This window comes from Salmo salar, chromosome 28, assembly GCF_965601325.2.
Source record: "Salmo salar chromosome 28, fSalSal1, whole genome shotgun sequence".
Classification (NCBI taxonomy): Eukaryota; Metazoa; Chordata; class Actinopteri; order Salmoniformes; family Salmonidae; genus Salmo; species Salmo salar.
In genome coordinates, this window is record NC_138318.1 from 24,841,791 (window position 1) to 24,858,045 (window position 16,255).

The 16,255-nt window shown below is 41.6% G+C and overlaps 1 protein-coding gene across 1 annotated transcript in view; it reads right to left on the minus strand.

The window, feature by feature from the left end:
• Window positions 1-16,255, minus strand: part of itga9 (integrin, alpha 9) — a 138,719-nt gene that overhangs the window by 33,433 nt on the left and 89,031 nt on the right. Inside the window, exons 16-18 of the mRNA XM_014180007.3 lie at window positions 8,362-8,514; window positions 3,012-3,088; window positions 1,964-2,111 (exon numbers count right to left, since the gene is read on the minus strand). Of these exons, the coding sequence (XP_014035482.1) occupies window positions 1,964-2,111; window positions 3,012-3,088; window positions 8,362-8,514 (378 nt within the window). The remainder of the gene's footprint in view (window positions 1-1,963; window positions 2,112-3,011; window positions 3,089-8,361; window positions 8,515-16,255) is intronic.

The window sequence follows — 16,255 nt, forward strand, 5'->3', positions numbered from 1 at the left end:
GGAGCAGAGGTAGGTAGTATCAGAGCCATAGCGGAGCAGAGGTAGGTAGTATCAGAACCATAGCGGAGCAGAGGTAGGTAGTATCAGAACCATAGCGGAGCAGAGGTAGGTAGTATCAGAACCATAGCGGAGCAGAGGTAGGTAGTATCAGAACCATAGCGGAGCAGAGGTAGGTAGTATCAGAACCATAGTGGAGCAGAGGTAGGTAGTATCAGAGCCATAGTGGAGCAGAGGTAGGTAGTATCAGAACCATAGTGGAGCAGAGGTAGGTAGTATCAGAACCATAGCGGAGCAGAGGTAGGTAGTATCAGAGCCATAGCGGAGCAGAGGTAGGTAGTATCAGAGCCATAGTGGAGCAGAGGTAGGTAGTATCAGAGCCAAAGTGGAGCAGAGGTAGGTAGTATCAGAACCATTGCGGAGCAGAGGTAGGTAGTATCAGAGCCATAGCGGAGCAGAGGTAGGTAGTATCAGAGCCATAGCGGAGCAGAGGTAGGTAGTATCAGAACCATAGCGGAGCAGAGGTAGGTAGTATCAGAGCCATAGCGGAGCAGAGGTAGGTAGTATCAGAGCCATAGCGGAGCAGAGGTAGGTAGTATCAGAACCATAGCGGAGCAGAGGTAGGTAGTATCAGAACCATAGCGGAGCAGAGGTAGGTAGTATCAGAGCCATAGCGGAGCAGAGGTAGGTAGTATCAGAACCATAGCGGAGCAGAGGTAGGTAGTATCAGAACCATAGCGGAGCAGAGGTAGGTAGTATCAGAACCATAGCGGAGCAGAGGTAGGTAGTATCAGAGCCATAGCGGAGCAGAGGTAGGTAGTATCAGAGCCATAGCGGAGCAGAGGTAGGTAGTATCAGAACCATAGCGGAGCAGAGGTAGGTAGTATCAACACTTCTATTTTCTACCAGCAGGGAGAAGTAATTACTAAAGTCTCGTACAGTAGTCAGACTAAGGCTGTTGCTGTGTGGGAGAATCCTGCAGACCTAGGTTAAAAAATAATCTGAAAACAACTCAAATACTTTATAATATATACTGTATTAGCTGGGCTTGATTGAGCTTGCCTTATGCAATGGATCCAATTGAAAAGTCCAGAAAGTGCACACCCCGCCCACCTGGCACTCCAGGCAGCCTAAAGCAAATGCTCAAAGTATTTGCAATATTTCAAATAGTATTTAAACCCAGGTCTGACTGTGAGAGACTCCTGTGTCTTCTTTTAATATTGATCCCTTCCTGTCTGTGACTTCCTGGTCCCGCTGGTCCCTCGACCTATTAGTTTCTTAAGCAAAGAGTCTCTCAACCCATTAGCTTCTTTAACAAAGAATCCCTCAACCTATTAGCTTCCCAGACAAAGAGAGACTCTGTTACAGGAGGTAACCCAATACTAAACGTCAACCTGAAGTTCATAGTTAATTAAATTAGCCAGGTGAAACTAAAACCCTTAAAATACTATTTGAGCAAAATATTATTGTGCATATGGGTAAAATATTATTGTCTCTCTCACTCTCATCTCTGACATGGCATCTCTCTCAGGTATGATTAGATCTGTTCTGCGCTCCTTCCATACACGTGCACTCTTCCCCTCATGTAATTAAAAGTAATTGAATGCTGGCTCAAATCTGTTTCACGTCATAGCACATAGTCACAGTGTTAGGGAGTTGTTGAATGAGGAGTATTTTTGTTAGGTATTGTGCTCTTGCTAGGGTTGCCAAATGAAACTTTCCCCCAAAAATACTAGATTTTCAAGAATTTGCACTTGTTGGATTCCAGTTGTAGGATTCCCTTTGAGTATTCTCTCTTGATTCCAGGAATCTTCCAACAGGGGTTTCTGAAAAACTTGGGAATGTTGGGAAGGTTTCTGGAATTTGGCATCCCTCTTCGCCCCTACCTTCTTCTACACAACAGCCTGCACTAACAACAACAACAGAACAACAATAACAGAAGTACAGAAATAGAACAACAACCAACCCTCTGCCAGTAGTTGATATAGAAGACCTCTCTGGAGAAGTTGAAGTAGATATTGGTGTCGTAGGCATCGTCCCCTGCGTTGGAGATGGTCACGTTCAGAGAGACGGTCCTCACTCCTCCTAGAGCAAGGTGGGGATGGACGTGGAGCCTGGAGGCAGGAATATAATAGTTAACGTTTTATTTGATAGGGACAGAAACAATTAAAACATTGGGAGGGGTTCCTCACTCCTTCCAGGGCTAGGTGGGGCCAGACATGGAGCCTAGCAAGATGAGGAATCAGGCATTTCAGTTGATAAACTATTTCAGTTGATGAACTATTTCAGTTGATGAACTATTTCAGTTGATAAACTATTTCAGTTGATAAACTATTTCATTTCAGTTGATAAACTATTTCAGTTAATAAACTATTTCAGTTAATAAACTATTTCAGTTGATGAACTATTTCAGTTAATTATTGAACAGTGCTGATTAACTGCATTTGTTTTCCATTCTCTGGGATCATTATGTATCGTCTCTAAGTCAGTAAGTAACAAGTAGGCCTATGTATAATACTAGCCTGTCTCAAGACTGCCACTGTCTCTTAATGTGTTTTTTTTTTATATAGAGACATTACCCTGTGAGGTACAAGTTATTATTATAACTACAGTGGAGTTATATCAGAGATATTTCACTCTACACACATACAAAGAACACCGGTAATATATGACTAAGCTGTTTTACTACTGAACCACTGAATAACACACGATTTTGGTTTCCAAACGTACAGACTGCCAATGATTCATACAACAAAGAGGAAAGGAAAAGACCTCCCTCACTAAATATGGAAAAGGCATGGATGGTATCCAACCACAACGAGAGCCAATGAGGACGCATCATAGTTCCACTGACCACACCCACTCAGTGTGTACAGCATGACGTCAGTCCGCTTTCATAGAGGAGTGGTGAGCAGTGGCCAGAAAAGAAGAAACACACCCACCCATCCGCACAATATCAACGAAGTGAGTGACCAAACAGAGGAACAGACTGTCTGTCTGTCTGTGTTCTTTACCCAGAAAGCAGCAGTTTCCCATGGAGTCTCAGGTCAGCAGCACAGTCATCAGACAGGCAGTTCTTCTCAAACCATGTCTAGAAGAGGAAACATAACAGAGAGAGTGAGAGGGAGTGAGTGAGTGAGAGAGATAGAGAGCATAGTGAGGGAGTGAGAAAGGGAGTGAGAGAGAGAGACCGAGAGTTTATATGACCTCATAGTTCTGGTCTGAACAAGCGTACACACACACACACACACACACACAAACTAGAGGGCAGTGTTGTGTTGTGGTTAATGTGGGATAAATCGACTGACTGGTTAACTGCCATTGCAGCTCTGACGGTCGTGTGTGTGTGTGTGTGTGTGTGTGGCTATAGGATGGCTAGTCTCCAAGAATCACTTGCTTTATATTAACAGATTATTTAGTTTTTTTGTTTCAAGACTGAACAGAGCTGATGGGCAGTCAGTCATCCAGAACAACGCTGTCCATTCGCTTGGTCTGAAGAAACGGAAATACAGTCCGTGCCCCATATAGAACCCTATTCCTTATGGAGTGCATTGCGTTTGACTACTTTAAGGGGGAAAAGGGAGCGATTTGGGATGCAGCCAGACAGTACAGTGCAGTTGCAGCCCATGAAACTCCACACAAATAGTTTTCTAAGTGTTGAAAGATGCAAAAAGTTGCTAATTCTCCACTTTTTAATGAGCACAAGTGGTGGAAATGGGAGTAGGGGGATGATTATTTAAATGTTGGTGGGGTAGAGGAGGGCGGGTGGGGGTAGAGGAGGGGTGGGTGGGGGTAGAGGAGGGGTGGGAGCTAGAAAAATAAATAAATTCATCAACCTTCCAAATGTCTTTCAAGGAAAGAAAACACAGTGGTAACACCAAGTGGTAACTGAAACCACCTCGTTATAATGATCATTTGAGGTTATTTCTTTGAGGTTATTTCTTTGACATTCCTCTGCTGATACAGAGGAAGACGTGACTTTGCTTTCAGGTACCAGGATTAGAGGGTGGATTCTTAAAATATTCCTACAACTTAAAGGAAATTAATATACTGTATATTTAAATTGAACTCTGATAGACTTTCGGCAGAAAGTCTTCAAGACTTTTCAATGCTGAAAAATCCCTGGCTCCAACCACTGCCACGCCCACCACCTAAGCTCAATTTTTATCCAGAATAAAACATGGTATTGCAGCGATTTCGGGGGGTAACTCAGACCTGGACTCAAATCTGGGTCCAGCGACTGTCAAACACCTTAGCTGTTACACCAAAACTCTCAGTAAGGTTGCTAGGTGTTGTCACTACAGTATGTTGTGTGTGAGGATTTCAACCTACGTATAGGCAACACAAAACCTGTTACCTCATTCAACCTACCTATAGGCAACACAACAACTGTAGCCTGTTATCTCAATCAACAGACATATAGGCAGTGGTGTTAAGTACTTAAGTGAAAATACTTGAAAGTACTACTTAAGTAATGTTTTGGGATTATCTGTACTTTACTTTTACTTCACTACATTCCTAAAGAAAATATTATACTTTTTGCTGCATACATTTTCCTTGACACCCAAAAGTACTCGTTACATTTTGAATGCTTAGCAGGACAGGAAAATTGTCTAATTCACACATTTGTGACTTCTTTCAGGAAACTAGGCGGATGTCAGGTGTCACTACTTCACAGGAGTGCCATTTGAACTTAAACTTTTAAAAAAATAATCTAAATGCGTTTTTTGTCCAAAATGCCTTCTGTAACATTTGAACTTTCATGTGCCTTAATAACAAACTTGTATGAAATCTGTAAATACGGATAAAGTCGTTAAACTACGAGCCTTGTTGGTTTAGCCACAGAAAAAGTCAGTAAACTTCCCGCTAGCCATGATTGGCTGATATAATGAGTGGGTTGGACATGCCGAGAGATGTGTTTGGATTGGTCTGCCATGTAGCCTGCTTCTGTCTATTTGAGCTGGTCAGTATGTGTAGGTAATCCTTTCTAATGTGGCTTTTTTAGACGGATATCACGTAGGAAAACTGCATAAGTGTTGCTCTCCACTTTCTGAAGGACCAAGTTTTGAAATCAGTGGAAGTAGAGTATGATAGTTAAGGAGATGGTGAAAACATCTGTCTCAGGATTACATCTTCAAACTAAGGGCAACCTTGGCATCCGTGATAGGGAGAAGCGTCCATCCATGTATACGGTTAAGATAGTCTAGCTAGGTACATTTTCAGATATTACACATTTCTAATTTTGTCAGAAAGTCATTTCATGTTAAAGTATACTGTTAGCTAGCTAGCGAACATTAGCTGGCTGCTGATAGACCTAGCTGGTAAATTTGTTCTGGCTATCTACTCTGATTTCAGAGCACTCTCGTCTGAGTGTGCCAGAGCGCAGAATAACTGACGAAATTACGAACACTCAACGCCCATTGAATATGGCCGGTGTCAGTAAACATTGGCAATAAAGCGCTGTTGCCAGCAGCACAGTTGTGGTCACCAACGCTCTGGATAACATACAAACAACCTAACCAGCTCTGCTAGGGCAAGTAAAATGGTAAGAGTGAGGTGTTCTCTCATTTGTGTCTGGAAGTAGCTATCAAGCTAGCCAACGTTGGCCAGTTAGTTTGGGTGCTTGACTGCTGTTGTTAGGACAGAACGCTCGGATCAACCCTGCTCCTCAGCCAAAGTGTCCAGTGTGAGCTCTGAACACTCTTAGAGCGAAACGATCTGAATTTACAAACGTACAATCTGACAACGCTCTGAGTTTACGAACGCCCAGAGCATACTGTGGCACTCCAGATTAAATTTATGAACACACCCATAGCATAAACCAGCCTTTAGTCTTGAATTCTTTGGTTGTTTAGTACATGGCCTCATATCTGAATCCTTAAAGAGATTTTAAGACAATTTTCTCAAAAGTGAGTTTACAAGTTTATCAATTTTCAAAACAGAATTACTTTCCCATTGTTCAACTGGAGTGTATGATATACCATGTTCTAGCTCTGAGTCTCTACTTTTATTCAAAGTAAAAAACACAATTTCAAATTTTTATAGATAAGACCAAATCGAGCCGGTCGATCACATTTATCAAGAGAACATCCCTGGTCATCCCTACTGCCTCTGATCTGGCGGACTCACTAAACACATGCTTCATTTGTAAATGATGTCTGAGTGTTGGATTGTGCTCCTAGCTATCCGGAAATAAAATAAAAAACAACAAGAACATGGTGCCGTCTGGTTTGCTTAATATAAGGAATTTGAAACAATTTATACTTTTACTGTTGATGCTTAAGTATATTTGAGCAATTACATTTACTTTTGATAGTTAAGTATATAGTTAACTATGGGGTGGAAGGTAGCCTAGTGGTTAGAGCATTGGACTTGTAACCGAAAGATTGCAAGATTGAATCCCCGAGCTGACAAGGTAAAAATCTGTCGTTCTGCACCTGAACAAGGCAGTTAACCCACTGTTCCTAGGCCGACATTGAAAATAAGAATTTGTTCTTAATTGACTTACCTAGTTAAATAAAGGAAAAATAAAAATAAAGGGAACACTTAAACAACACATCCTAGATCTGAATGAAAGAAATAATCTTATTAAATACTTTTTTCTTTACATAGTTGAATGTGCTGACAACAAAATCACACAAAAATAATCAATGGAAATCCAATTTATCAACCCATGGAGGTCTGGATTTGGAGTCACACTCAAAATTAAAGTGGAAAACCACACTACAGGCTGATCCAACTTTGATGTAATGTCCTTAAAACAAGTCAAAATGAGGCTCAGTAGTGTGTGTGGCCTCCACGTGCCTGTATGACCTCCCTACAACGCCTGGGCATGCTCCTGATGAGGTGGCGGATGGTCTCCTGAGGGATCTCCTCCCAGACCTGGACTAAAGCATCCGCCAACTCCCGGACAGTCTGTGGTGCAACGTGGCGTTGGTGGATGGCGCGAGACATGATGTCCCAGATGTGCTCAATTGGATTCAGGTCTAGGGAACGGGCGGGCCAGTCCATAGCATCAATGCCTTCCTCTTGCAGGAACTGCTGACACACTCCAGCCACATGAGGTCTAGCATTGTCTTGCATTAGGAGGAACCCAGGGCCAACCGCACCAGCATATGGTCTCACAAGGGGTCTGAGGATCTCATCTCGGTACCTAATGGCAGTCAGGCTACCTCTGGCGAGTACATGGAGGGCTGTGCGGCCCCCCAAATAAATGCCACCCCACACCATGACTGACCCACCGCCAAACCGGTCATGCTGGAGGATGTTGCAGGCAGCAGAACGTTCTCCACGGCATCTCCAGACTCGGTCACATGTGCTCAGTGTGAACCTGCTTTCATCTGTGAAGAGCACAGGGCGCCAGTGGCGAATTTTCCAATCTTGGTGTTCTCTGGCAAATGCCAAACGTCCTGCACGGTGTTGGGCTGTAAGCACAACCCCCACCTGTGGACGTCGGGCCCTCATACCACCCTCATGGAGTCTGTTTCTGACCGTTTGAGCAGACACATGCACATTTGTGGCCTGCTGGAGGTCATTTTGCAGGGCTCTGGCAGTGCTCCTCCTGCTCCTCCTTGCACAAAGGCAGAGGTAGCGGTCCTGCTGCTGGGTTGTTGCCCTCCTACGGCCTCCTCCACGTCTCCTGATGTACTGGCCTGTCTCCTGGTAGCGCCTCCATGCTCTGGACACTACGCTGACAGACACAGCAAACCTTCTTGCCACAGCTCGCATTGATGTGCCATCCTGGATGAGCTGCACTACCTGAGCCACTTGTGTGGGTTGTAGACTCCGTCTCATGCTACCACTAGAGTGAAAGCACCGCCAGCATTCAAAAGTGACCAAAACATCAGCCAGGAAGCATAGGAACTGAGAAGTGGTCTGTGGTCTCCACCTGCAGAACCACTCCTTTATTGGGGGTGTCTTGCTTATTGCCTATAATTTCCACCTGTTGTCTATTCCATTTGCACAACAGCATGTGAAATGTATTGTCAATCAGTGTTGCTTCCTAAGTGGACAGTTTGATTTCACAGAAGTGTGATTGACTTGGAGTTACATTGTGTTGTTTAAGTGTTCCCTTTATTTTTTTGAGTAGTATATATATATATATATATATATATATATATATATATATATATATATATATATATATACACTGCTCAAAAAAATAAAGGGAACACTTAAACAACACTTAAACAAATATATATATATATTTGAAACCAAATACATTAGACTTTTACTCAAGTAGTATTTTACTTGGCAACTTTCACTTTTAATAATTTTCTGTTAAGGTGTCTTTTACTCAAGTATGACAATTGGGTAATTTTTCAACCACTGCATACAGGCAACACAACAACTGTAGAATGTTACCTCATTCTTTGCTGCTATCTTGTCTCCTTTCTTCCAGCGTAGTACAGGTGTGAGAGCAGGCAGGTCATTGTCAAGATGTCCATCCACCACATGCTTCCCCAGGGTGTAGGCCACTTCAAAGGTGATGGCTGTGAACACGTCTTTCACGTCCTTCTGCAGAGAGACAGAGAGAAACAAAATGGCTGTTCAAGCACAATGTAATCTCGAAATCCAGAACCAAATCTTAAATGCTCGGTTTGTCATGAGAAAGAGCTAAATGTTACCACCTAGAAAATAAATGCCTTTATCTTATGTTACCATCTGAACCTCTGAGTGGTTTTAAAATAGTTTCCTCCTGCTCTCTAGCAATCTCAACATGGACAGAGCCACCCAAGCTTCAGAACTGGATCCTAGGTTCAGAAGAACACTCATGCCAACCTGAACTGTTCTGGCTCAGATATTTTCTCCACACATTCTCCTTTTCTGCTTGGTTCCAGCAACTATGGTGGATGCGTAACCAGAGCAGCCCAGCTCAGCTCAGCCCAGTACAGCTCAGCTCAGCCCAGTACAGCTCAGCTCAGTAGTGTGAAGAAGGTAAAATGTAATACATTTCATAATAAACACCTGGCATTGCATTGGCCTGTGCTTTACGCTATCTTTTTCACTGTGAGGCCATACAACCTGAGAGAACCTTAGAGAAAGTGTTCCTTTTGGTATGGGACTTGGAAACAAAAAGCTCTGAATATGATCAAACCCTACATCCTCATTAGAGAATACTGTTGGAAAGAGGACATGGGAAAATCACATCTTTGTCTTTCTCGCTTTTCTTTCATATGTCTCTCCTTTGAAGAGCTAGAGACTCTCTGATGGTGATGGGTTTGGCTCCATCGTACTGTCTCGTACTACCAACAGACCGGGAAAACTCACACAAGCTGAGGCTTAACAGAAAACAAGTGTTTATCTTTGCCCCATACTAGTGTCTGGCAGCTTGGAGCCAAACCCCTTATGTAAACACAGATGGGTTCACTTTCTTTTTCTTTCCGGTGGGGGGTCTCTCTCTCCATCTCTCTCCGTCCGTCTCTCTCTCAATTTCCATTCTTTTATCGCTCCATTTTACACCGTCCGTCAACCCACCCACCCCCATCCTCTTCAGGTCATATAGGAGGGCTGAAGTTCTGTCTGGTTGGATTAATTAACACATTAGCCCACACATACTGAAACACACACACACTGACATCCTCTGTGGAGGGACGACTGTCTGCTACCTAACAACTTGAGAGAGTTATGACAGGAAAGAGGAACAGTGTGGTAATGGGTAGGACATGAATGGACAGAAACAGGCCTGGTTACAATGTTTAGTTCTCCATGTGAGGGATACAATACTGCTGCCTGTCCCTATGATCGCCATGACTCAAATTGTAAAATTCACTAAAAGTTTTTGTGAATTAACCTCTTAGTAGTATAGCTTACTTTATCAAGCTTCTGGTAACGCACAGGTAGAAATATACCAAGATATGCTGTCTTCTTACTGTGCTTTATCTGCTTTACTGTTTGTCATTGAATACATTTGCTAATTATGTCATTGAAATATTTCTTTGTTAAATGTCATATTAAACAAAACACAAATATCATTGAATATATACTGAACAAAAATATAAAGGCAACATACAACAATATCTACGATTTTACAAAGTCACAGTTCATATAGGGAAATCAGTCCATTTAAATGAATTAATTAAGCCCTAATCTATGGATTTCACAAGACAAACACCTTTAAAAAAAAAGTAGGGGCGTGGAACAGAAAACCAGTCAGTATCTGGTGTTACCACCATTTGCCTCATGCAACGCGACACACCTCCTTCTCATAGAGTTGATCAAGCTGTTGATTGTGGCCTGTGGAATTGACAGGAACTGAAACACACTGTCGTACACATCAATCCAGAGCATCCCAAACATGCCCAATGGGTGAAACGTCTGGTGAGTATGCAGGCCATGGAGGAACTGGGACATTTTCAGCTTCCAGGAATTGTGTACAGATCCTTGTGATATGAGGTGATGGCGGCGGAAACGCTGACATCTGTTCACAACGTTGACATCAGCAAACCGCTCGCCCACACGACGCCATACACGCGGTCTGCGGTTGTGAGGCCGTTTGGACATACTGCCAAATTCTTTAAAAAGACATTGGAGGCAGCTTATGTTAAATTAATATTAAATTCTCTGGCAACAGCTCTGGTGGGCATAACTGCAGTCAGCATGCCAATTGCATGCTCCCTCGAAACTTGAGACATCTGTGGCATTTTGTTATGTGACAAAACTGCACATTTTAGAGTGGCCTTTTATTGTCCCCATCACAAGGTGCACCTGTGTAATGATCATGCCGTTTAAATCAACTTCTTGATATTCCACACCTGTCAGGTCGATGGATTATCTTGGCAAAGAAGAAATTCTCACTAAAAGGGATGTAAACAAATATGTGCACAAAATCTGAGAGAATCCTTGGGATCTTTTATTTCAGCTCATGAAACATGCGACCAAGTCTTCACATGTTGTGTTTATATTTTTGTTCAGTGTAATTTGATGGGTTTGGTTCCCAAACTTCCATATACTAAACAATGGGGATGAGCACCTCCCCATCCACATCGAGAGGGCTGAAGTGGAGCTTCAAGTTCCTTGGTGTCCAAATCACTAAGGACTTAAAATGGCCCTCATACGCACATATTCGTGAAGAAGGCACGATAGCACCTCTTCCGCCTCAGGAGGTTGAAAAGGTTTGGCCTGGGCTACATCTGAGTTGACCCTTCTATTTTATTTACATTTTTGCACTGTCTCTATGCACCCTCACAGGACTCTACACACTAACAATCCAACACACACACGCACTTCACTTGCTCACACACACATAACACGCACACACATTTATACCTACTCTACACTCATTCACACACTCATATACAATCATCACATACACTGCTCCTACTCTGTTTATCATATATCCTGATGCCTAGTCACCTTACCCCTATATTGTACATATCTACCTCTACCACTCCAGTATCCCTGCACATTGTAAATATGGTACTGGAACTGACCCTGTATGTAGTATGCTTACTTTATTTTCTTGTGTTCTTCTTATTTTTGTTTCTCGTGTGTTTTTGTTCTACCTTAAGTTATTTTTAGTATTACACTGTTATTGATTACTGCATTATTGGGGTTAGAGCTTGGAAGAAAAGCATTTCACTGTACTTGTGCATGTGACATCAGAACTTGAAACACACAGCATGGACGTACACTACCGTTCAAAAGTTTGGGGTCACTTAGAAATGTCCTTGTTTCTGAAAGAAAAGCACTTTTTTTGTCCATTAAAATAACATAAAATTGATCAGAAATACCGTGCAGACATTGTTAATGTTGTAAATGAAGAGGCGACTCCGGGATGCTGACCTTCTAGGCAGAGTTGCAAAGAAAAAGCCATATCTCAGACTGGCCAATAAAAAGAAAAGATTAAGATGGGCAAAAGAACACAGACACTGGACAGAGGAACTCTTCATCTACAACATTAACAATGTCTGCACGGTATTTCTTATCAATTTGATGTTATTTTAATGGATTTTTTTTTTTTTTCAAAAACAAGGACATTTCTAAGTGACCAGAAACTTTTGAACAGTAGTGTATGCACACACATAAACACACGCACACACATAAACACACGCACACACGCATAAACACGCATAAACACGCACACACGCATAAACACGCACAAACACGCACACAGGCATAAACAAGCACACAGGTCGTGTACTGTATGAGAGAGGGGCTGGCCTTTCAAATTCCCAGTGGTGTTTAGAGCTAAATGCTTCAAATAGCCCCTGTCCAGTGGCCTCTGAGTGAACCTACCTCCAGGGACCAGTCAGCCACAGGCCAGTGTCCCCACATTCAGCTGCAGCCCAGCACTCCAACACTAAAGGACTTAAATGGAGTTGTTGCAAAACATTAAACATAACTAGTGTTTGTTGTGTGAACTCTTGGAATTCGAAATGTCCTTCAAGTAAGTAGGGAAATAAAAAGTTGTAGCCCCTGGTAGCCATTAGGACCTTCATTAAACAACAACGTAGACTAGTTTAGAGGTCTTTCCACTTGATCTTGTCAAACAGAGACTGTATTATTGTGGGAGATGGAGACAGAGCCTGGGTCCCAAATGGCACCTTCTTCCTTATACAGTATAGTACACTACTGTAAGACCTGGTCAAAAGTAGTGCACTATATAGGGAATAGGGTGCCATTTGGAACGGACCCACTTCCCAAACCCAGAGTCAGGAACAGAACTATGCCTGGCTGGATTCTGAGAAAGAGCAGCAGGACTCACATCACATCCCCCTTTATATTAGGAAACAGTGGCGGTCATTGGTAAGCCTTCTTTGGCCCAAGCTTTTATAATGCAGTTATTAATGTTTGCCATACCACCCCACTCAACCCATGCCTCCCAAGCCCCCAGTCTCCCCCCAGCCCTAGTTCCAGGCTCCTACCTCACCCCGACCCCCCACCCCCCTACCACAGCCTTTCAAACCCAGCTCCCCAACCCTACATAGTCCACTACTCCAGCCTCCCACTCCAGCTCCCTCCCAGTGCTGCTGTTAACTCCTGTATTTATAGAACACAGGAGTTCCTGAGTTCCAACTGAAACTGAGACCAACTGGGCGTTAACAGACTGTTGCCTTTAATTGTGTGAATGGAATGGACCCACACAACAACTGGTCCTTACATACAGGTACCGGTCACAGCCACACACCCACACGCACCGGTCACAGCGCTGCACACACACACACGAGAGACAGCATGGCAACAGGTTACTCAATAGTGAAAGGCTGCCATTGTATGAACCAACACTCATTTGTACTCAAACGCCTCAGGGAGGGTCTGTTTCATTCAATTGTGCCCTTTCACATTGGACAGAACACAAGCACTGATGGAGAATGAGTTTCTGTTCTATAGAATGAGTTTCTGTTCTATAGAATGAGTTTCTGTTCTATAGAATGAGTTTCTGTTCTTTAGAATGAGTTTCTGTTGTTTAGAATGAGTTTCTGTTGTTTAGAATGAGTTTCTGTTCTTTAGAATGAGTTTCTGTTCTTTAGAATGAGTTTCTGTTCTTTAGAATGAGTTTCTGTTCTTTAGAATGAGTTTCTGTTCTATAGAATGAGTTTCTGTTCTATAGAATGAGTTTCTGTTCTATAGAATGAGTTTCTGTTCTTTAGAATGAGTTTCTGCTCTATAGAATGAGTTTCTGTTGTTTAGAATGAGTTTCTGTTGTTTAGAATGAGTTTCTGTTCTATAGAATGAGTTTCTGTTCTATAGAATGAGTTTCTGTTCTATAGAATGAGTTTCTGTTCTATAGAATGAGTTTCTGTTCTATAGAATGAGTTTCTGCTCTATAGAATGAGTTTCTGCTCTATAGAATGAGTTTCTGTTCTATAGAATGAGTTTCTGTTCTTTAGAATGAGTTTGTTGTTTAGAATGAGTTTATATTCTTTAGAATGAGTTTGTTCTATAGAATGAGTTTCTGTTCTATAGAATGAGTTTGTTGTTTAGAATGAGTTTATATTCTTTAGAATGAGTTTCTGTTCTATAGAATGAGTTTCTGTTCTTTAGAATGAGTTTCTGTTCTTTAGAATGAGTTTCTGTTCTATAGAATGAGTTTCTGTTCTATAGAATGAGTTTCTGTTCTATAGAATGAGTTTCTGTTCTTTAGAATGAGTTTCTGTTCTTTAGAATGAGTTTCTGTTCTATAGAATGAGTTTCTGCTCTATAGAATGAGTTTCTGCTCTTTAGAATGAGTTTCTGCTCTATAGAATGAGTTTCTGTTCTTTAGAATGAGTTTCTGTTGTTTAGAATGAGTTTCTGTTGTTTAGAATGAGTTTCTGTTCTATAGAATGAGTTTCTGTTCTATAGAATGAGTTTCTGTTCTATAGAATGAGTTTCTGTTCTTTAGAATGAGTTTCTGTTCTATAGAATGAGTTTCTGTTCTTTAGAATGAGTTTCTGCTCTATAGAATGAGTTTCTGTTCTATAGAATGAGTTTCTGTTCTATAGAATGAGTTTCTGTTCTATAGAATGAGTTTCTGTGAGTTTCTGTTCTATAGAATGAGTTTCTGTTCTATAGAATGAGTTTCTGTTCTATAGAATGAGTTTCTGTGAGTTTCTGTTCTATAGAATGAGTTTCTGTTCTATAGAATGAGTTTGTTGTTTAGAATGAGTTTATATTCTTTAGAATGAGTTTCTGTTCTATAGAATGAGTTTCTGTTCTTTAGAATGAGTTTCTGTTCTTTAGAATGAGTTTCTGTTCTTTAGAATGAGTTTCTGTTCTATAGAATGAGTTTCTGTTCTTTAGAATGAGTTTCTGTTCTTTAGAATGAGTTTCTGTTCTATAGAATGAGTTTCTGCTCTATAGAATGAGTTTCTGTTGTTTAGAATGAGTTTCTGTTGTTTAGAATGAGTTTCTGTTGTTTAGAATGAGTTTCTGTTCTATAGAATGAGTTTCTGTTCTATAGAATGAGTTTCTGTTCTTTAGAATGAGTTTCTGTTCTATAGAATGAGTTTCTGTTCTTTAGAATGAGTTTCTGCTCTATAGAATGAGTTTCTGCTCTATAGAATGAGTTTCTGTTCTATAGAATGAGTTTCTGTTCTATAGAATGAGTTTCTGTTCTATAGAATGAGTTTCTGTTCTATAGAATGAGTTTCTGTTCTATAGAATGAGTTTCTGTTCTATAGAATGAGTTTCTGTTCTATAGAATGAGTTTCTGTTGTTTAGAACATATTATTAGAATAAAAAGTTACGACAGTCATCAAGGAAAGCTTCAACTCATAAATACACAGTCATAAAACAGAGAGAGAGTTTAAAGATTTGGAGGAGTTCATGTGACATACTGGAGGTTCATTCACGTTTATCCCCAGAGAGAGATAGAAAGGAAGAGAGAGGAAGAGAGAAAGAGAGAGCGAGAGAAAGACCGTTTGAGTGAGAGGGAGGGAGGGAGGATACATGGCCAATAAACCAGGGTCCAAGTCCCCATCAGGCACTACTCTGTGACTAGTTGTCATTTGGATTTTTGTCACTTAAACTACCTTTCTTCGACAACTTGATCTACCATCCAGTTGTTTACAATATAGGCCTACTTACAATACATACTGAACAAAAACAAACTTAACAACTTCAACTATTTTACTGAGTTACACTTCATATAAGGAAATCAGTCAATTGAAATAAATTCATTAGGCCCTTATTTATGGAATTCACATGACTGGGCAGGGGCTCCTATAACTATAAACTACTTGTAATTTGACTATGTTTCATGGCATTTCAATCAACCTGGGAGCATTTCTCAGGCAGTATAGCATTGTCATGCATTTATTTTTGTTTTCAGTTTGAAAACACTGGACAAAATGACTACAAAATGACTAAATGCTACTCTTTACTGTATTTTAAGGATTGTTATACTTGGAACTGTTTACCCACACAGGCACAGCAGCCTAAGCCCGGGAACTTCTCTCACACACTCACATGCAGTGGCGGATTTAGGTATAGGCGACATGGGCAGCCGCTCAGGGCATCATCTTGCCAGGGGGGACACGGAGCGCCAGCAACAAAAAAATCGGAATGGTGACATTTGCGCAATCTTTTTTCTATCGCTCATTTGCACGTCACGTCAATGATATCAGGTCACCGTGTGGGACTGTGGGTCAATTAACCTTGTCGGAGTAAGCGCCCCGATTCTAGTTTGTGAGCTAGGCAGGCTACTGTCTGGGAAGGTCTCCCACTCAGAAGTACAGAATGGACAGGGGGGTGGGGGTAGGTTGACCTCAGGTCTCCCCACTGGAAGCTCGATGTAGGGGGAGTGGGGGAATCTATCAAATAGCGCACCTCTAAC